This window comes from Apiospora phragmitis, assembly GCF_038363925.1.
Source record: "Apiospora phragmitis strain CBS 135458 chromosome Unknown utg000008l:1.0-3514335.0:1.0-3519231.0, whole genome shotgun sequence".
NCBI lineage: Eukaryota > Fungi > Ascomycota > Sordariomycetes > Amphisphaeriales > Apiosporaceae > Apiospora > Apiospora phragmitis.
The window spans coordinates 756,668-777,032 of record NW_027117407.1 but is presented as its reverse complement, the minus strand read 5'-3'; the positions used below and the strand labels follow the sequence as shown (position 1 = coordinate 777,032).

Sequence of the window (20,365 nt, the reverse complement as noted above, 5' to 3'; positions counted from 1 at the left end):
GCCGTGCCCACCCCTTCCGCCAGGATGTCACGCAAAGCGGTAACGAGTACGGTCACCCAACCGTCCAACGCCACTCTCCCCTCCGACATTTGCCCAGTATGCAAGCGCGTGCGGTACCTCAATACCGACATGAGGTTCCTGATCAACCCCGAGTGCTACCATGCCATGTGCTCACAATGCGTCGACAACATATTCAAGTCCGGCCCCGCGCAGTGCCCCTACGCCTCGTGTAGCAAGACCCTGCGGCTGCGCGGTTTCCGAGAAGCCTGGTTCGGCGACTTGTCCGTCGAGCGCGAGGTGGACATACGGAAGCGCGTCGCGGCCGTCTTCAACAACACGCAGGACGACTTCGAGACGCTGCGGGACTATAACAACTACCTGCAGGATGTGGAGGACCTCACCTTCGCGCTCGTCAGCGGCACGGACGACGAGAGGAGGAAGGCCGAGGCCAGGCTGGTGGCGTACGAGGAGAAGAACAAGGCCGACATCGACCGGAACAGAAAGAGGGGCCGGGAGGTCGAGGCGGCGAGGAAGAAGCGCGAGGCCGAGGCCGAGGCGGCCTCCAAGGCAAGACGACTGGAAGAGCAGAGAGAGGAGGAGGAAGCGCGCAAGGAAGAGGCGATGCTCAACCGCGAGGTCATGGAGGCTCTCGCACGAGGCGAAGCGGGCGAAGCTGCCCAGATCCAGCAGCGCATCATGGCACAGAAGAAGAAGACGATTGCACGACTCAACGGCGAGCTCTTCCCTCGGCCTTGGACAGCGGCCCGTCCAGCATGCTGTCGATTCGTGGGCTCAAAGCGAAGCGTACGGGGCCCACAGAAGACGAGGAGGACCGGAACAAGCCGTACGATCCGTTTGGGGCCACCGACCTGGACCCGACCCGGTACGAGATCCACGAGACCTACGAGAACTCATGGCTGGACCCTGCTAGGACAAGGGACGACCATCGCGTGCCCGGTTACAGCGTGCAGGAATACGTCACCCGTGCCATGTTTGAGGCGTTTGCCGGGCTCGGCGTGGCCATCGACGAGGAGAAGGCGGGCGCGCAAAGGGCAGTGGGTATCGCCGGTGCCAAGCATGCCGCGCAGGCGAACAAGACTACTGGGATAATAAGTAAAACCGGCGGTGATGTCTTTGGTTGAGGGCGAACTTCTTGGTCTTCTTCGGTGAGATAATTGTGGCTCACGTATGGGCGTACCCATTTGCATAGCGTCGGCGTTGCCTACGGGATATTTATTGGGCTTTAGAAGACTGTGCTTGACAGCACGATGAAGAAAGAATCTATCTATCTATAGTATTAATAGACTTTGGCCAGCTTGGCCCCTATGTGTCCCGTGTTTAAAGTAGTACCTAGATGGCCGGCTCAGTGGCCTGTACTGGATACAATTTTCTGATTTTAAATCAAGGTAGAAAAGGTAGACTTATTGAAGTTCAAATATCTGTAGAATCTACTTAGTACATAGGGGGCTGTCGTTGACGGGGGACAGCTGGGGACGGGTGTTACTTGGCATGTACGGCTGTGCCCCACGCTGCGATTTGCAAATAAAAAAAACGGAGCCGCCCAGCGCCAGAGGTTTGCTCGTAGCGCATTCTTACCAGAGGTATCAATAAAATGGGATTGATCAACCGCAGCTCCATCATGTCACTGCTCTACCTACCACGTCTAATATGCGACCAACTGTGAAGAAGCACTCGGTCCTGCCGGTTCGCGCTATGCAACTAACCGTACCATCCCTTCTTCCACCGAGCAGGCCCCGGGTATGTACGTACCGCTTGGTTTCCTACTCGAGCTTTCATCAGGTCGCCAGTAACATCAATAAGCGACCCAAGTCTCGTCCCAGTTCACCTTCACAATGCACATTTACCCACGCCAGCGCCTTCTCTACATGGCTGGCTATGCCGGTGGGAAGCAGGTCTTGGTTGCGTACAAGGAGTAATCAAGTCGCGGATGTGGGATCCTGTACAGCAACGCACAACTCGAGTCGATTTCGTGTGGGCAACCACACTCCCTCAGCACTTGCAACCAACATAAGAACGATGATGAGCAAGAAGCAGATGAAAAGCGCGGCGGCCAGACTGCCCTTTACGCCCCCCCGCTTCTATTTCCCTCCTGAAGATGATCCGAGGGAAGGCCAGAGTTATTTCCGGTCTGTCTTGCATTCGCAACAGTACATGGTCAACGAGCCAAGGAGGCAGCCAATCCAAAATGGAACAAGCAGCGCCACGAGGTCAACCTGACCGTCTTTTTCGAAGCCGTCTGGTATCTAGCGGACGGCTGGGGCAAGCACCTCTTCGTCGACTTCTGGGCCGCGAGCTTCTTCTGGGACCGCGTGAAAGCGGCATTGCATTTCCATCCGGATGTCAGGGGCCCCTATCTGAAAACGCTCGCCGGAGTTTACTGCGATGGCCGTTTGGCGTTCTCGCCGGAGATGGACCCGCAACCACCCAGCGCCAAGGCGAAGTGGCTGATGGAGCTGGTCGACCGTGTCAACGAACTTCGAGCGCAACCGAGTGCGTCCGGCCAAGGGCCGTCCCGGATTTGGACCTGCTCATAAACGGCTGGTATAAGCATCTAGAAGTAGTGTTGTCGGCACTTGGAGTACCCCGTACGCTACAGGAGTTGCTTCCACCAGCTGTCGATACCGAATTCGAAGATCAGTTTAACTCGGCATTTCAAGAGAAACTCATCTTCAGCTCGAGCTCGGGCAAGAAGCGCGCTCGCGATCCTGAATATTACGAGAAAAAGAAGGAGGAAATAAGAAAGAAACGCGGATTCAGGATCGGCACAGGAGTAGGAGGGGATAAGCAGATTAAAAAGGAAATGAACAAACTCGACTTCCTAACCCTGAAGGCACCAATTCGCTTCCAAACGCTCGAAGACCAGTTACAGGAGGACCAGCCACAGGAGGACCAGGACGCTTCCGAGACCAAACTGGCTACTGCAAACACTGCAGCTGCACCGCCAACTCTACCACTAATGCATGCAGGAAGACCAAGAAAGGAACACAATCTTTCAGGCTTACTAGAAGGTCCTCCGGAGTTCATCGAGACCATCCGTGAGGAGGTAGAAGCGAAGAGCCGTCTAGAAACAGAGTATAGGAGCCGTTTACAAGCTAAGCGCCGTGGCGGAAAACGAGGCTCGGGCGTGGTTATTTGACTGCTTGAGCACACCCTGGCATCAATACAAACCAGATTGTTTTACTAGCAACGTTCGCAGGTACGCAGCTCTTGTTCAACTTAGATACAATGTAATCTAATTCAGTCGGTACTTTTAGCCGCTAATCCCATCGCTGGTAGGGACAATGACAAGGACCGGACTAACAAAAAAGATAACAGCCGGCCTTCATCCCATGGGCACTGTTTACCCTGAGGACCAATTACTCCATCATGTAATGGTAACCACTTGATATGTTGGGCCTGCTCTGCTAGTACTCCAAATCAAATACGAGTGCCTGTCCTTTTTTCCTCCTGTCGGGACTTCTAGCCACCAATCCCCGGTTGCCGAGTACCCCGTGCCAAGGTTCAGGTCCGCGGAGATGCCATGGTCCACTTACGCAAAGCACCCGGCACCAACGACGGTCAGCCTCCTCGCCTTACCGCCAACCCGCTAGCAGCGAGTTTCTGTTACTCCATCTGACGCCAACGCCGGCAATTAATTGGTCATCGCCCCAAAACCCAGCGTATAGGAGCAAAGCGTGTTAGTCAGAACCCAGACCCCCCAGCCTGATCGCCATTTCCTTCCTACCTGCAACTTGCTCGACCGAACCACAAGTACAAAGACACATGACACTGTCGTCCAGTGACGACGTATGTAGGCATGTTACTACAAGTGAGTCTTATGCTGCTTCGGGTTTCTCGGGGGTCTCGGTATGGAGGGGCCGTCTGTTCCATGAATGGACGATTGACTAGGTTGGATCTGGGGATCTCGCATGGCTATATGTAGAGTATGCCTGCCCAGTCAGAGGGTGGCTTCGGCGTTACCTGTACCACCCCAAACGGCTTCATTGAGGACGATAACCCTCCAGGCTGGTATTGGCTGGCTTCACGTTCATCAGTCAGTTGCTATAGGCTTTGCGTAGGTAGCTATCTGGGTTTCCCACCTTGTCGGACTGGACGTGTCTACCCCAAAACCCCCATACCTCCTCTCTGGCCGACTACTACTGCAAGCCCTCCCGAGCCGAATAAACAACCGTGGCGCTTCCCATTTGGTGTGCCCGACTTGCACCTTGCCGACTTCCCGCAGCTTCGAACAGAAAGGTGAGAGTGTACTGTGACCTATTCCGGGAGTATTTGGAGTTTTTGAAGACCACTTGATGAGTTCGACAAACCCGACCTGTCACTTCCATGCTTTTAAACCTCGAAAGCCACGAAAAAAGGACCCAAGAACTAAAGTTGGATTCTGCTCGGACCGGGCAAAACAAAAACGACTTACACCATTCGCCTCCGATGAAGCGGACACCGCTCGGCAGCCCGTCCAAATGGCACTTCGACCTCGACGCCTACCTCAACCCGTTCCTGCCCTCGCCGCCATGGAAACGCCTGCCGCGGTTCGCGACGCATGTTGCGGGCTACCGGCCGCGGCCCCAGCAGCCCGTCGGTAACCTGGCCATGATTGCGTGGGCGTTTGTCGGCATCTTTGCGTCGCTGAGCATCATCGAGGTCGTGGGCCGGCACATCGACAGTTTTCGGTCCAGGGGCGCGCCGCTCATCATCGGGAGTTTTGTAAGTGTGACTCGAATCCCATCTTCTACAATACCTAGGGAAGCCCAAGCACAATATTTCTGAACAGACTAACATGGCAATGCTGTGAAGGGAGCCGCCGCAGTCCTCGAGTTCTACGCCATCGAGTCGCCGCTCTCGCAGCCGCGGAACTCGATCCTGGGCCAGGTCCTCGCCAGCGTCGTGGGCGTCGCCGTGGCCAAGCTGTTCGCGCTGGACCCGGCCCTTTTGTCGGACATTGGAGGAGGACCCGAAGCGGGCGTTGGTGGTCCGGCTCATGACCTGACATGGCTTGCCGGGGCGCTCGCCTGCGCATCGGCGACTGCTGTCATGGCCCTGACGGGCACGGTGCACCCGCCCGCCGGCGCCACCGCGTTGCTCGCCGTCGTGGACGCCGATGTGCGCGCCCTCGGGTGGTTTCTCGTTCCCGTTATGTTGCTCGGCAGCACGCTTATGCTCGGCGTGGCGCTGCTCGTTAACAACCTGCAGCGCCGATTCCCGGTCTACTGGTGGACGGCGGGCGAAGTAGGGGGCTGGTGGAGGGACAGAAGGAGGATTGAAAGAGGAGAAGGTGGTCACAATGAGGAGCATTGGGGCCCTCATATCGAGACGAAATCATCACATACATCATCTCGAATCCCTAACAATGTTAGTCATGACGACGATAATACAGATCTAGAGCTGGGACGAAACGCGAGCGGCGCGACGCCGTCGGATACGACAACGACGCGGGATAGCGACAGTACGCTCAACATGGAGACTACGCGGGGTCGGGACGGATACACTGCCAAGGACCGCAGTATTGTCATCGAGGCGGACCGTGTCGTGGTGCCCGACGATGTCTACATGACTCCGGAAGAGCGGTCGCTTTTAGAGGAGCTCTGCAAGAGGTTATGAGGTTAGACGATAGATGGGGACGATTCAATGCCACTTCAGTTCTGCCCCCCGGGCGTTTTCCACACCCAAGTACTCCGTACGCGAGGGGTAAATTGCAACCGTACAGGGGACCGCTGCTCTACACACTGAATGCTTGGCATCTCTCGGTCGCGTTCCAATCTATCCCAACCATGGTTGTGAAGGTGCTGCCAATTCTATTGAGCATTGATAATGAGCCAGGCTTCCGGAGCCAAACCCTCCTATGTATACCGATCTGAAGTCGGGACGGGACGTATTTCAGTACAATGCATCGTCACGATGCTTCATTTCTGATCCCATTCACCCACCCTCCGAGAGACTGTTCCTCGGTTCACGCTCTAGGAAGTGATATGTCATTTTCAAGGTTATATTGAGCGTTTACTTGTGGTAGGATAGTGAGTGTTTACTTGGAAGACAACAATGAACGCGTCGTCGTGCTCAAGACGCGTCAGGGCAGTTTGTACTCCAGTACTGCAGGTCGCCGTTGAACTATCTTGCTTCCAATCTCTTCTAGGACTTTCTCTTTGCATTTTGCCTATATTCCCAATTCTCGCTGGTTGGTTTTGTTTGTGATGTCTCCGTTTTGTTACGTGCAATCTCTAGTACACGAGCTGCCCAAAATACATGAAAGCGTCCTAAGGCGGTTCGTAAGGGTAGGTGTGACAAAACTCCTTTTTAACTTCGAACAGGCCTCTTTTTGGTTAGTCCGCCCATTTTCGACATACATTTACCTTTCTACCTTTTTACGTATGTTCCCTAGAGCGACGACGTCTCGGTATATCGTCGGGTAACCACTGGCTAGTGGCTAGGGTTAGTGGTTAGTAGTTAGTAGTTGGGGTCCGGGTATGTGTATACTTGTATTCCGATGTTGTGAGTGCGATAAGTATCGATATGCCGATTCTGGGAAATGCGACAGATACCAATGTGCCAATTCCGGGAAATGCGAAAATGGAAAAGAAAAAAGCAACTAACCTTTCCAGGCGGTTTTGGTGGTAAAAATCAGTTTTGTCACACCTGCCCTTACGAACCGCCGTCGCGTACCATTGTGCTTTTAGCTTTCGCAATGGGTGTCAAAGGGTGAGCATATACCGCAGCACTCTCCCCGCTCTCCCCGTCCGTCCCCGTTGACTTATATGCCCTTGCTGACCCGTCCCCCCCCCGGCCCCCCAGATTCTGGGAGACAGTGTCTCCGATCCATCCCGGCAGAACGCTTCCCCTGTGGGAACTCAACGCCGAACATGTCGAGGAGACCGGCCGGCCAATGCGGATCGCTATTGACATCCCGATTGCCATTTACAAGTACATGTCTGCTACCAAAAAGGTCTACAAAGAGAACCACGGGGGGATGAACCACCCGACCCGCAATCTCTTCTCCTTTATTCTCCGCATCCTCGAGGCCGGCGACCAGCCCGTGTTCGTCTACGACGGCCGTGAAAGGGCCCCTCTCAAGCGAGGCGCTCGCACGAACGCCGTGGCGCCGCGGCGCGGGGGGCGCGGGGGGAGCTCAGGGCGGACGACGGACGACGAGAGGCGCGAGCAAAACCTCCATTATATCATCGAACTGTCCCAGGAAATGTTGCGCTGGTTGGGTCTCCCCTGCATCGTCGCCTCTGGAGAGGCCGAGGCGGAGTGCGCCAGGTTGGAAATGGCTGCGGTCGTGGATGCGGTGATAACCGGCGACGGCGACGCTTTCTTGTTCGGAGCCCGGACCGTGCTGAAATATATGTTTGCGGACGACGAGTCCAAGGGCACCAGCAGGGTGCGGGTTTTCAAGATGGGGGGCTTGGAAAACGCGAATCCTCCGCTATTGCAGAGCGTCTTCTTCTCCTTGGCTCTCTTCGCCGGCGGCGATTATGACGACAAGGGCCTTCGGCACTGCGGCCCCGATCTTGCCCTCAAGATCGGCGCGTCCGAACACGGTGCTGCTTTGTGGACGCTGTCGTAGAACGGGCTGTGGGATCAATTGCCACACTGGAGGAGGAGTCTGGCTGAGACGTTGCGGACAAATGTGGATTTATTCGGAGGACGGCATCCCGCCGCCGCTGGGTACTTGAATGACAGCTTTCCTAACCAGACCGTCGTCCGATATTACATGGACGAGATCAACAAGGAGCCAGTAAGAAGCATTATTGACTAGAATAAGGAGGCTAAAATCCCGCGCTTGAGAGGGTTTACCAAGGATGCTTTTGATTGGAAAAAGCGACACCACGCCGTCAAGTTCGTGCGTAAAACCGCCGTTCCTGTCCTTATCTGTACACTTCTTCGTTCTATATCGGCCGGGATAGACCATCCAAGCGGGGCAATCGCCACTATTTCGACAACCGAAAAAGAGGAGCGAAGAAGCGAGCCAGGGTCAAGTTCGACTACAGCAGCATAGTCGGCGTGGACGTTCACGACGAGCCGATCGACGAACGCTACAAGGGCTACTTGACGAAGACGGAAGTAGAGAACACACCGGTGTGGCTCCCCTACTGGCTTGTACAGCAATGCCCTGGCCTCTTTCAACAAAAAGGCGCGACCTCCGCCGGCAGTACCAAGAGAAATTCTACCGGGGCGGGCACGACTGAGGGCGAGACCCCTGCCAAACGCCCTCGAGGACGCTAGCCCGGACACGGCGTCTGGATCCAAGCGTGGTCCAGGCCGACCGTCCAAGCCCGAGCCTATAGAAATAAGTGACGACGACTCCGGCATAACGGTTCCCAAACGTGGTGGAGGCCGGCCACGCAAGACCAAGGGTCCGGCTGCTACCAGCCCTTGCGCGACGACGACACCCAAACGCCGTTCTGCAGACCGAACACCCTTGGCATCAATTGCTTCCCAACTCGAAAGCTACTACCACGACGGCGCTCCGAAAGTCTGCCTCTGCTTCGGCAATTTGCAACCCGAAACCGGCGAAGCCAACAGCGACCGAGTTAATAGACTTGGCGGAAGACGACTCATAACGAGGGGGAAATTACATGGTCGCATATTGAGATGTTTTTTGGTGCCTGAGGACGGTTTATTATTCTTTGAGGAAGTACCTATATGCTGCTGGCGGAAAGGAGGTGCCATGTATCCGAACAAAGCATCCAAGCAGCCGCACGAATTTACGAGCATAAGGCCCTTGATAATGTTTCAATGGACAAGCTACACAGATCTCGCAGGATATAGAGTCATGCAGTCGGATGTATTACAGCACATTGTCTCCTAGATTGGGTTTTTATCTGATGACATTCGAGACTGTTCCTAGAGCGAGCTAAGATAGGGAGTTTCAGACTGATGATTGAGGCTCTAACTAGCTAACAAACCAATGTCATATCCAATTCACAAGCCACCGACCGAGCCTCCTGCATCCGTGTCGTGAAGTATAGCAATTGAGGGTGTATCGCGTCCCCATCTTCCGACACGGCGCTCTCAGCTCCACGACATGGACGGTTCTCGAAAACCTTGCCAAGATACCTCGGGGAAGTCCAACTATCGTATCAAATATATTCCTCATAGTCCATAGTCGCCTCTCGCCCGCCGGCCTTTCTGACAGCGGTCATTCTTGCAGCCCTCGCACAAGTCCGCTTCATGTGGCGGGCCAGTCTCATCGGTCTCGAAAGGCGGCCGCTCCTGCGGCACTCCCGCCCAGTGCCGAAGCCGGTACGCCACCCGTTCCACATATGAGCGTTCGTGGAGTGTGAAGGTGCCCAAGGTATTGCACGACTTGCAGCGCTGGTTGAAGACCGTGGCGTTGTATCCCATGCCCTGGCCTGTGTTTGCGAATTGCCGGATCAGGATGCCGACCTTCTTGCTGGTCCACACCGCCTTCTTGCAGCTGTCGTTGTCGCAGGCGAACCGGCCCATCACGAATGTGTCGTACTCCTTGCGCGCGTCGGCCTCTTGCCCCTCCTTGTGGAATACGACGGGGCCGACTTGTTTGCTGACGGCTTTCAAGACGCGCTTGTGAAGTAACGGAAACACGAAGAACGCTTGGGAGATTTTTCCGTTGGCCATGATGACTTGTGGTAGAACCTTGCAGGATATGGGTTCAGGCGAGCTGGCAATGATGCGAGGTTCGTGGGATCAAGGACTTTTATCAATTTAGGGAATATGGGCTAGAGGAGGTCAGATTGAGGCTGGAAGGTAACTCAGGACTGTTCAGAGGCGAGCTGTCTCAGTCGTCGGGCCACGATAGCTTTGGTGAAAGATACATGTAGCTCCGGCACACACACGCAGTGTTGGCGTAGCTGTGGAGGAAGTAGATATTGTGGAATGGTGGAAGGAGGAGGGCTTCGTGCTGAATTTTCAGCTTCCATCACTTCGTATATAATCTGGAAGACCTGCTGCCTAGGTTCTGGTTCTTTCCCCGTCATTCGGGCAGGAATTTGGCCGACCACAGCCATACCGCTTTTGACGAACAGACGATCTGAGGAGCAAACGGCGTGCTCATACATTAATGGCTGGGTAGCAAACGTAATGCATTTTACCCAAAATGTTTCAACCAATTCTCTCGTCTTCGTTTGCAAGCTGGAGGAAAACTGCAGCCTCCCATGTGCCTCGTTTGCCCAGACGGTTATTGGTGTCTTTGATATCATAGAACGAAAAGGAAGTGCGTTGGTAACCAGTCCAACTCCTTTTCTATCCTGCGTTCTACCCCTTCTGTTGATGCCCCTTCATGCATATGTTGTACAAAGATATTCAATAACCCCCAAGTAGTCTATCGAGGCCCAAAATCCCGAAGCACGCCCCTTTTTCTCATACTCAAGCAACCAGCATCTGTTCGGCCAGATACTAATAGTTACAGACAAACTCACCTCCAAGGAATGCGACTCCTATTACAGCCTGCAGCATACTCCCGACTTGAAGAGTTCTCCACCGTTATTCCCCCAGATCCAACCTTTGGATCTCTTGGTGGCAACGGCATCTAGTGGCGCCTGGTAACATGAACGAACAAGGGCATGTCGAAGCGGGGTTGGGCCAAAGAGCGGCTCATGCAGATGCGTTGGTAGAACCAATTCCTTCTCCATTCAGTGTAACCAAGACCCTTGCCCCGACGTGGGCAATGACAGCTGCACTGGATTTCTAACATGCAGTCTACTTGCAGTCGCTGCCAGAATACCAATATGTCGAAGATTGTGGCCATCTGCGGCGCAACGGACGCTATGGACTTCTTGTGTCACCCTCCTTCTCCCCGAGCGTCTCCCAGTATTCTTATTATAACCACACACCATTGCTGCTTCTCCAAAGTGTCAGGACTCATGGTCTCCAGTGTTGTAGCAACTCTGAAAAGAAACGCTGGTCGAGTAAGACTGAAGTCATCTGCATTCACACCTAACAATTGCCTCAGGTGAATTCCACATAGCAAACACACAGTTGAATGGCGTCGAGGAATAATCTAATAATAAACCATCAAATCCCTGCCCTCCCTTCAGAATCCGATGACGAGGTCGACGACGCTATGCTGGCCCCCTGGGCTCGGATGGGGCTACCCGTGCAAACGGCGGCTTCTCCAGTACACATATGACCAGAATGACTCCCCTAGATTGAAACCTTGTGCTGCCACTGTGATCGCTGGAAGGCCCACGCGTCCCTAGGTAGTAGAAACCTTATGTAGCCAAAGGTGGTATAGGTCTGCCAGACCTTTACAAAAAGATGGGACTACATAGACTTGAAATAACCATGAATTCCTAATAATATAAGGACATGTGGGGTAGTGGTGCACACCCGGAATGCGTTCAACCTTGATTCTGTCGAGAGCGACACAGGATGGAAGGCGTGAGCTCGAACCTCACCAAGTCCAATAATTTCTTTTCCTTTTCTCTCTACCTCTACCACGTAGAGGGAATGCCGGTTTAAAAAGTCTTTTGTGAAACTTTTATCCCTTGACCTGTCTCGTACTATAACAACGTGGCCCCCGACTTCCGGCCCCGGGATGGACCAGACGAGCACATTTGGACTTATAGCTTCAGAGATGGCACTGGCAAGATGATACGCGGGGAGGGCACTCAGAGACAAGACAAATGGAAGCACATATGAATTTGGGCCGCCAGCAGACAAGGGAGGCTTGATGCGGAGATTGGCTAGCAGCTGGGTTGGAAAAATTGGGAAACGGTTATGAGGTTTTATGAATTAACGAGTATGAAGATGAACGATGGCTTTTACCAAGTATATCTGTTCGTTGCAACAACAGCAAAGACGACACAGTCTATATTTCTACGTCGGGAAATATGTAACAGATCATTTGACAAGGCTTTTCCTAGAACAGAGTGGATAGGCCAACGGTATCATATCTACATAATTGTTTCAAGCGATGTCCGAGGGCAGTGGACAACAGTTGGATCCATTCCTACAGCGACCATGAAGGCCCCAGACTCTGATCTATGCTCAATAACTTGTCGTAGCCCTCAGTCACGTTCATCTCCTTCCTAGAATGCGTCATACTATCAACCGGCCGCTGACCAAGCGCGGGATTCGAAAATGCACGGCACCGTCGTCTAACCGACATCCGATCGGGATACACCACGGCTTTGAGATTCCTATCATCAGTCGGCATAAATTGGGCAGACGAAACAAACATGACGTACAGTCGAAGCGGGTAATATACTCCAAGTTCGAGAAGAATAACATGTAAGGCATTATCGAAGTTGGCGCCACGGACTGCGATGGCAACAGTGGACGGATGAGGTCTTGCGGTACAGGTTCATCCGTGAAGACAGTAACTCGAGGGAGAGGGTGAAACACATGGTATCTCCGTTTCAACGGCAGGGTAGAGCGACGGGCAAATGAGTGAGAGAGTACGCAGTTAACCCGATCGTGGCCAAACTTGCTCTTCAGGTAAAGAGCTGCGCTGTGGTTTAGAGGGAGGGTCTCCAGGTGCTTAGCTATAAGTATGCCTGGTTTCCATTTCTCAAACCCGACACCATCCTCATGGCCGATGATATAGGTGTGAGCTTAGGCTCTGGCTTTTCACGCGGATGGAATCCAGTGAGGAATGGAGTTGTCCGGGTAAAGATCCGTGGAGGAATTGGCCAGAGACAGGCTCCCGACACCACGGACAGAACCCCTTGCTGGTAATGCTAGCAAGGAAAGAGACCCCTCCGTAGGTGTACGCTAGATTGTAGGCTTGACACCGTTGCGCCTAAATCAGAAGAGAGTGTGGTTGGTAGTTCCAAGCTTGTGCTTCTAGTTGGGAACTTTTATTCTCGGTAACCAACATTTGCGACGTCTTTGTTCACTCTTAGTGGTAGAAAGAAGGTCCTATGGTGTCGGACCGGAGTAAAAATGCGGGATCTCATTGATTGTTCCAGTCCGCCAGCACCGGATTGGTGGCCGAGTTCATGTCGTGCAATACCAACAAACCCGTTAGAACTTGAAAACCCGACCGGTGAAAATCTTAGTCTCTCAATTCATCAGGCCTCTATCTCCATCGGTGTAGGTTTGGTATGAACCTCCACATCTATATTGAGAAAATAACCTCGGACGCCATCGGTTTTACAATCGATCAAACTAGCGGTAATGACAGACTCGTTGCCCGCCCCGTCCGTGAAGAACGGGCAGCTCTGCGACCGGGCCAGCTTGGTCGACTTCGTGGCCGCAACAAGATTGTTGAGGTAATCCGCAGCGACGTAATCGGCTATCTCTGTCCGTGTTTCTAGGAACCCTAGTGCATTGCGCCATGCCCCCTGCCCTCGACCCAGATCGTGCAGACCGGACGGCCAGGCTCGCCGAATTCGTAGCCCATCGTCGAGCAAGCGACAATAGCTCGCGTCGGGCCCTTCTGGGCCGTTTCTGAGCCGCTCCCGCTCCCGCTCCCGCTGCCGCTGCCGCTGCTTTCGGGGGCTGGGGTGGGATCTGGGAGACGGATAACGACCCAGGCGTTGATACTCCGGCCCTGGTGCATAAAGGTCCGACGGGTCTGGTCCCATAGGTGTATCGGTGCGACCCTTTGGATCTGCGATCGCGTACGTACCCGTATGCCGCCGGCAAACCGACGTTCGAGCCGTTGCGACTCCGCGGGGGAGACGTGCTTGCAGATGTGGATAGTGGGCGGCGCGTCTGCGAGGTATCGGCGGTGCCGAGCCGTATAGAGCATCCAAGGCCTCGAACGTACGTAGCCGTCGGCGGTTTTGGCGAGGTAGATGCCCTTCCACCCGTCGGAGTTGGTGGGCCCCAGTTGTCCCGGTGCGACACGCCCAAGTTCAGGACCACGCTGCCGGACTCGTCCGTGACTAGGGCGGTCTCGATCTTGAGGCCGCGGTTGGTCACCACGAATTCCTTCTCCACGCAGAAGCCCCTTATGCGATGCTTTATGCCGTGCGCCGATCTGAAATAGAGCGGCGAAGGGCGAAGATTCCTTGGTACTTTTGTTCGTCCGCGTGGGCTTCCTGGCTGACATCGTCGTGGTCCACAGGAGAGGTTGTCCATGCTAGGAGCGAGAGGTCGCCACTGTCCTTGGCGATCTCCTCCTGTAAGCGCAAGAAGGCCTTACGCCCCTCGCCGTAGATCATGGGCATATGCACGTTGAAGATTCCCAGCAAACAGTATGCTTCGTCTTCGACTCTGGTTGTCTCACGAGTCGAAGCCCACGACATGCGTCGGGCAATGGGCACTTTGTCCAGATCCGTACTGTCGACTCAGGATTTCGGCATCGATACCCGTCACCTTCGCCAGAAGCCGTGTCATGTTCGGCGTGGACTTCAACCACGGAACTCCCCAGGACTCGTCATAGAACTCAACCTTGCGGGGCGCAATCAGCTCCTGAAGCGTCCATCCCCGGGTCACCCACCTGCACTTCGGGAACTCCGCCTCGAGCGAAAACAGTCTGTTTCTGGGGGCAAGTCCTGCAGGTACGCGATGCAGAAGTCTGCGTCCTTGTACCACTGGAACATGGAGTTGATGGCCTCGGAGAGCTCTGCACTGCTCGTCTTGTTGATGCAACAGGTATCAATCCAGGCAAAGTCGAGGCCGCGACTGCGGGCGATGGCGCATGTGCGCTCGATCTTGGCGAAGCCTTTGGCCTTGGGCCCGGCCGGAGAAGAGAAGTTGGCCACGTCCGGGCGCTGGAAGTCCTGGAAGCTGATTTCCTCCTCGGCGGCGCCCCACGTGTGCGACAGAATCACGTAAGTGCCCGGAACCGGGTTCACAGTATACACGAGCGCACCAGTGCGCGTATCAATTAGCCACATCGCGACAATGAACGACTTACTTGCTTACGGCGAAGACACACGAATGATGAGTTGCTCGGTGGTGATGCAGTCAGAATGTCCCCGCACTTGCTAACCTACGGACTAGGAATAGCGCCCTAAAAGAGATGTCGGGCTGGAAGACGCGCTCCCGCTGTCCTTCTCGTGGACGCGAGAAGCGCGCTGTCATGCATGACGGGGTAGGGCTGAAACAATTATCGACGGTGCGATGTAGGTCGAGCTGAATGCCCTTGTTCTCCACCAGCTGCTTACTGTAGCTGTTTGTGAACGTTTGTGGGGGGTGAGCACATGCGCTGATAGGAATGAAATGAAGGTCAGTTCAACCAATGTAACCGTCTTGGCGATCTGCAAGAGGTGAGATAATGGGAAATAGAAGTGAGATGGGAAATGAATGTCTGTATCTCTAGGTGGCGTTTGTGCCGTTATTGGTGGCTTCATGGGGAAGCGACAAGGCCAGTTATTGGCACTGAGCAAAGGTGCCTGGAATGGATTATAGAGCTCATTGTAAATTCAAACTCGTTCATGACAGAACTTCGGGACTTCCGGTTCGAGGCCTTCATTCATCCAACCGCTGAGGCTGTAGATGCATGGGCATGTGGTAGTTTTGTCCTTTCACAATGTGTAAAAGGCTTGACTTAAGGTGAATGCCAATCAAATTCATGCTACGGATGAAGCTGCCCATCAATGCATTTATCCAGAAATGCAAATTGGACTTCAAATGCATACACACATGCATCAATCTTGGGCGCTGAATGCAAATGCAAATGCACATCATTGATGCACTCTTGGTTCCAATAGCTTGCATACTGAATGCCAAAAAGTGCAAATGTTACAATTTACGAAACCTCTCATTCAGCTTTCAATCGCTTGTATGTATCTACTCGATGCCAACATGCTTTAGAGCGGGGGAACTCCTCGACAAGCGAATATCATTCAAGGTGGCAACTGGTCCACCATTTATCTCTTCACAATCGATGACAGCCAACCTACCTACTTACCCAAGTACGCCGACACGATAAACTCGGACAAAATCCTACCAATGGCTGAAACAACCGCAGATGTAGAGAAAAGTGCCGGGCGGCTGTATTCGGAAAGCACCGACGCCGATGTCAACGGCATGCTGGGCGGTGTCCCGTCAGTTGCTGGGTTTGCCAACGTCTCCAAGATCGATCTGCAAGGGTCCCGCGGGTTCCTGGCCAAACTTGGTATCGGGTCTACCAATGGTCGCCGAACGCTCAATGCGGTCCTTGAGGGTGGTGCTGGGTGAGTTGTCCACGAAGGAGATTGGCTAGGCTCTTTTCGACTGATCCATTTCTCGGCGGACATCACAGCATAGGGCGAGTCACAGAAGGCTTGTTAGTCAACATCACTGACCACGTTGACGTGATTGAACCAGTGACCAAGTTCACTGCGGCTCTCCAGGAGAAAAGGAAAGTTCGCACCGTGTTCAGCATGGGGTTAGAGGAGTGGCAGCCCACAGAGAGCGTCCATTACGATCTGGTCTGGACGCAGTGGTGCGTAGGCTACCTGAGTGACAAGCAGTTGGTCGAGATACTTGAAGCACTGCAAGGCGACAGTGAATCCAGTCGGTGGCGTCATTGTTATAAAGGAGAACCTGAACTCCGCTGATGGGGACTATATTGATCCAGTCGATGGGAAGTGTGACAAGGTTCGTCAGTCAATATATTAACCGATCGCGTATCGGTTCAATGCCTTCCCCATAAGCACTAACTCTACAACTTTGTTGGATATAGGGCCGACAGCAAGTTCCAGGAATTAATCAAGCAAGCTGGATTGCGAATCATCAGAATGGACACGCAGCGAGGGCTCCCAAGAGTCCAGTCGAAGAAGCTCTTCCCCGTTAAAATGTACGCCATGAAGCCGGAATAGGAGGATTCAACTGTGTATCTACTGCTATGCGGTCTAGACCAAAGGAAATGAAAACCACATGTAGCGATCAATTGAGGCGACCGATCGCCTGTAAGAGGATTCTTTCTATTTGTTCCCATCGGTGGTAGAGCATATCCCGCTGCGCCGACTCCCCAACCTGCAAATCCCGTATTTTGCCTCTTATTCCTTGTGCTTTCTCCAAAGCTTCACCGAGTAGCACTTTCAGCAGTTCCTTGGCCGCGGCTCCCAATTCCGGGCTCTTGTCTGTGTCATCGTGTAAAGCCAGTGGGGACTCGCCGGAGGATGCAAGCATTTGTAACACTGCCATCAAATGGCGAGACAGCCCCGAGTCGGCAGTGAACATATAAGGGCCTGCGTACCCATTGCTTTCCAGGTCCTGGATCTGGGTGGGGGTCAATCTGGGCAGGATCACCTCGTCCAGGCAGACGTAGTCCCATTTGTTCTCGGGCATCGCGAAGCCATACTCGGCCAGCAAGAGGTCGTTGGGATGATCGCCGTAGGAAGCAAACACCTCCTCCCCGGGCTCGTATCGGCGACGGACCGTGATCGTGTACCCCTCCGCGGCCGAGTAAGCGACGTGACATCCCTCGTCTGCGTGGTTGAACAGGTCGGCAACCGGGAGCAGCGCCAGCCGGTCCTCCCACGGGAACGCCTCCAGCTCGGGCGTTTCGAGGTAGAAGGTCCGGGTGTTGACCAGCAGCCAGAAGTACAGGTATTCGTCCCACGTCAGGGACGGGAAAGCCTGGGCGACGGCGCCCCACTGGCGCTCGAATTTGGCGTGCTGCTTTTGTACGATTTCGCCGGCGGCTTTGGGGAGAAGCGCGCGAAGATCGTCCGGCCACGTGAAGGGCATGGATGCGGCGAAGTCCGTGCTGCTGGGGAGCAGCTTCTTCCACGATGCGAAGCCGGCACTCTTGTCAAGAGCCAGATCCGCAGCCAAAACGCCGTGGAAGGGTAGTCCGGCGGGCAGTTGACTCAACACAGCCTCTGATATCGAGTGCAAGCTGCGGACGGCTTGCATGGGATGTCCAGAATGGCTTCTCCCGGCTGAAGTAGAGAAGTGAATTCAGTATACCATCCGAGTCTTGCTATGGGGAATGGTTGGTGAGGAGCGGAAGCTTCATTTGTACCTTTAATGCGCGTGTGGCGATGACGCCAATTCCCCTCCCCGGAATCCTGGCCGGTTTGATTCCATTCAATTGGACACCTTGACGTTCAGCCAATTGAACGAAATCATCAATTTCACCCATTTTATTAAAGAAGACATATAGACACTGTTGGCAGACAGAAAGAGAAGAGAGACAGTGCTGTGACATACTCTACTTATACAATGGGATGTTCTGTTACCAAATCCCTGGGTCCGCCTTGTTCTAGGCCCTGGGCATTCCCCCGCAGTCTCACCGTAAAACGTGCCATGTAACAGTACGTCACCGTAACGCTCGCGAGCTTCAGTCAAGCTCTGCTGCTAAATCTCAAGTATATGTTGTGATTGCGATAATGAGAAGCTATAGCATCGATATAACGGGGAAAAAATGATTGCGTTCCCACAGCTTCGCAACAGAATCGAGAATGTCGGTCGGTGCTGTTGCTCTGTACTCCCCAAATGGCGGGGTTTCAGTGTCGGAATTCGGTGCGACAAGTGCCATGCACCGAGCGGAATGAACTCCGAGACCAATACGGCATTGCAGGAGGTTGTATCCGATTCACTTACACCGGTCAGACCTAAAGGAAGAGGTCGAGTAATTTCTCAAATGAGTTCGATACATTTTACAAACCCGCCCAAAACACCCAGATAGACAGAAAGCAAGTATACCTCCTACCCCGTGGATCAATCATAGGATGATGCCATCATCATCAGAAGTGACAAAACACCACCACGATGCCAACATGAGCGCGGTCCAAATGGTAGCGGGCCCGCGGAACAAAAAGCCCCTCCAGATCGTCGATCCCAGCCCGGCCTGGGCCTCGACCTTCGCCGCGCTGGCGCAGCAGATCCGCGACGCCCTCGGCGACCGCGCCCTGGCCGTCGAGCACGTCGGCTCAACCAGCGTGCCCGGCCTGCCGGCCAAGGACGTCATCGACATCGACCTGGTGGTCGCGGACCCGGGCGACGAGCCGGCCTACGTGGGGCGTCTCGAAGAGGAGGGGTTCGTCTTCTACTTCCGCGACCTGTCGCCGGGGTCGCACCAACACCGCTTCTTCGGTCGGGACGGTCCGCCCGTCTGGGTCAATTTGCACGTCTACGGGCCCGACTGTCCGGAGGTCGCGTGTCATTGCGTCTTTCGGGACTGGCTGCGCGCCAACGAGCACGATCGGGATCTGTATGCGCGGACGAAGCTAGACGCCATGGCGGCTTGTCGCGGTGGGGGCGAGACCATTCGGGAGTACAATGCGCGCAAGGAGCCTGTCATTCGGGAGATTTTGGATCGTGCTTTCAGGGCTAATGGGCTTCTTGGACCGGGTAGCGAATGATATGGCTGTTCTGGTTATTGAAACCATGATGATGATGCAATTTGACTTGAACTGCCTAAAAATGTAGCCCTTACATAGCGAACCCCTCCAGTGCGGTTCACTGCCCATTAGTGGGGCCGTTTGTCCAACTGCCAGAGCTTCAGCATTTCATAAGAACGTCAACACCTTTCAGTTGAAGCCACTTCTCCCCCACCAGCATCATCCATAATCTATACAACCCATTTCCAACCATGACTGCATCATCTGGCTATAATCCTGAGTGTCTCTCAAGTTTGCCGGTCGATGACAAGCTTCGCGAATTCTTACCCACCTTCTTCCGGCTCTCAGACGACGCAGCCAGGAATGAGGAATGGGTAGAGTGCTTTTGCCCAGACGCTACGGTCGTCATGGGGGGGAGATCAAGCGCACGGAACTGCAAGTGAGTAGATATATACATATCGAGCAACATCTTCTTTCGTCGCGGTTTTTTGTCAGACCCGAATGAGACTTGCTGGTTAACTAATTGGGTCGCTGCTGCTAGGCATCCGTCAGCTCCGGGGCAGGATGTGGACAAAGTAGCCTCCAGAAAGCATACACTCAACCGCTTCTCTGAGGATACGAGCCGGGGGACTGATGAGGAAGGAGAGAGAGAATTCTGGTTGACTGGGAGGTGACATACGGGCTCAAAACAGGCGACACGAAGGCTTCGTATTGGACTGCACATGCCAGGGTGAAGGAGGATACTGATCGGGTTCGATTCGTTTACTACAAGGTGGAAATCCACGTTTAGCAACCGACGCTGGTAATTTTGTCGAATTGATTACTGCATGGACAAGGCTACTGACGTGTTCAGATACGTTGCAGCCTTCTCTGGGTGCAAGCACTTACTCGAGGTGGTTATTACGCTGCGTTGGAGCTCTAATCGTGATGGTCATTGTCATTCGTAAAACGCCTTGTGTCGTGTAACCACACTCTACATGTGGAAGATGGACGGACCAGGTCACTTTACTGTCTAACTCTCAGCCGTGATATGGTTCTGGAGCCTTCTCTTCGTCGCCCATTATTTCCCGATAACACACAACGTTGAAGAGGTCCGAATTGGATGCGTACCTTCAACAATCATCTAATCATCCACAGTCATGGAAGACTACAATGGAACCTTTCAATACCTTGGACGAACCTACAACTGCTCTACGGAGGAT

General features: G+C 53.9%; 10 protein-coding genes across 10 annotated transcripts; 7 read left to right on the top strand and 3 right to left on the bottom strand.

Annotated features, from left to right (window-relative positions):
- Positions 1-24: 24 nt before the first annotated feature.
- Positions 25-1,142, top strand: PG994_008667 (RNA polymerase II transcription factor B subunit 3; the record flags this gene model as incomplete). The annotated part of the gene is made up of 2 exons (XM_066860076.1): positions 25-766; positions 799-1,142. The coding sequence occupies 2 exons, from the start codon at positions 25-27 to the stop codon at positions 1,140-1,142; spliced, it is 1,086 nt and encodes a 361-aa protein (XP_066713665.1).
- A 1,064-nt stretch (positions 1,143-2,206) lies between these two features.
- On the top strand, positions 2,207-3,157 carry PG994_008666 (uncharacterized protein; the record flags this gene model as incomplete). The annotated part of the gene is made up of 1 exon (XM_066860075.1): positions 2,207-3,157. The coding sequence occupies one exon, from the start codon at positions 2,207-2,209 to the stop codon at positions 3,155-3,157; it is 951 nt and encodes a 316-aa protein (XP_066713664.1).
- A 1,289-nt stretch (positions 3,158-4,446) lies between these two features.
- On the top strand, positions 4,447-5,616 carry PG994_008665 (uncharacterized protein; the record flags this gene model as incomplete). Its single annotated transcript, XM_066860074.1, has 2 exons — positions 4,447-4,722; positions 4,813-5,616. The coding sequence occupies 2 exons, from the start codon at positions 4,447-4,449 to the stop codon at positions 5,614-5,616; spliced, it is 1,080 nt and encodes a 359-aa protein (XP_066713663.1).
- A 1,081-nt stretch (positions 5,617-6,697) lies between these two features.
- On the top strand, positions 6,698-7,579 carry PG994_008664 (uncharacterized protein; the record flags this gene model as incomplete). The annotated part of the gene is made up of 2 exons (XM_066860073.1): positions 6,698-6,711; positions 6,805-7,579. The coding sequence occupies 2 exons, from the start codon at positions 6,698-6,700 to the stop codon at positions 7,577-7,579; spliced, it is 789 nt and encodes a 262-aa protein (XP_066713662.1).
- A 1,529-nt stretch (positions 7,580-9,108) lies between these two features.
- Positions 9,109-9,612, bottom strand: PG994_008663 (uncharacterized protein; the record flags this gene model as incomplete). The annotated part of the gene is made up of 1 exon (XM_066860072.1): positions 9,109-9,612. One exon carries the CDS (start codon positions 9,610-9,612, stop codon positions 9,109-9,111), a length of 504 nt encoding a protein of 167 aa, XP_066713661.1.
- Positions 9,613-13,007: 3,395 nt separating this feature from the next.
- Positions 13,008-14,783, bottom strand: PG994_008662 (uncharacterized protein; the record flags this gene model as incomplete). Its single annotated transcript, XM_066860071.1, has 6 exons — positions 13,008-13,235; positions 13,292-13,549; positions 13,591-13,891; positions 13,960-14,206; positions 14,232-14,419; positions 14,449-14,783. The coding sequence occupies 6 exons, from the start codon at positions 14,781-14,783 to the stop codon at positions 13,008-13,010; spliced, it is 1,557 nt and encodes a 518-aa protein (XP_066713660.1).
- Positions 14,784-15,840: 1,057 nt separating this feature from the next.
- On the top strand, positions 15,841-16,691 carry PG994_008661 (uncharacterized protein; the record flags this gene model as incomplete). Its single annotated transcript, XM_066860070.1, has 4 exons — positions 15,841-16,064; positions 16,133-16,332; positions 16,379-16,478; positions 16,556-16,691. The coding sequence occupies 4 exons, from the start codon at positions 15,841-15,843 to the stop codon at positions 16,689-16,691; spliced, it is 660 nt and encodes a 219-aa protein (XP_066713659.1).
- Positions 16,692-16,758: 67 nt separating this feature from the next.
- Positions 16,759-17,733, bottom strand: PG994_008660 (SET domain-containing protein; the record flags this gene model as incomplete). The annotated part of the gene is made up of 1 exon (XM_066860069.1): positions 16,759-17,733. The coding sequence occupies one exon, from the start codon at positions 17,731-17,733 to the stop codon at positions 16,759-16,761; it is 975 nt and encodes a 324-aa protein (XP_066713658.1).
- An 818-nt stretch (positions 17,734-18,551) lies between these two features.
- Positions 18,552-19,184, top strand: PG994_008659 (grpb/dephospho-CoA kinase; the record flags this gene model as incomplete). The annotated part of the gene is made up of 1 exon (XM_066860068.1): positions 18,552-19,184. The coding sequence occupies one exon, from the start codon at positions 18,552-18,554 to the stop codon at positions 19,182-19,184; it is 633 nt and encodes a 210-aa protein (XP_066713657.1).
- Positions 19,185-19,414: 230 nt separating this feature from the next.
- PG994_008658 (uncharacterized protein) lies at positions 19,415-19,837 on the top strand (the record flags this gene model as incomplete). Its single annotated transcript, XM_066860067.1, has 2 exons — positions 19,415-19,602; positions 19,705-19,837. 2 exons carry the CDS (start codon positions 19,415-19,417, stop codon positions 19,835-19,837), a joined length of 321 nt encoding a protein of 106 aa, XP_066713656.1.
- Positions 19,838-20,365: the final 528 nt, after the last annotated feature.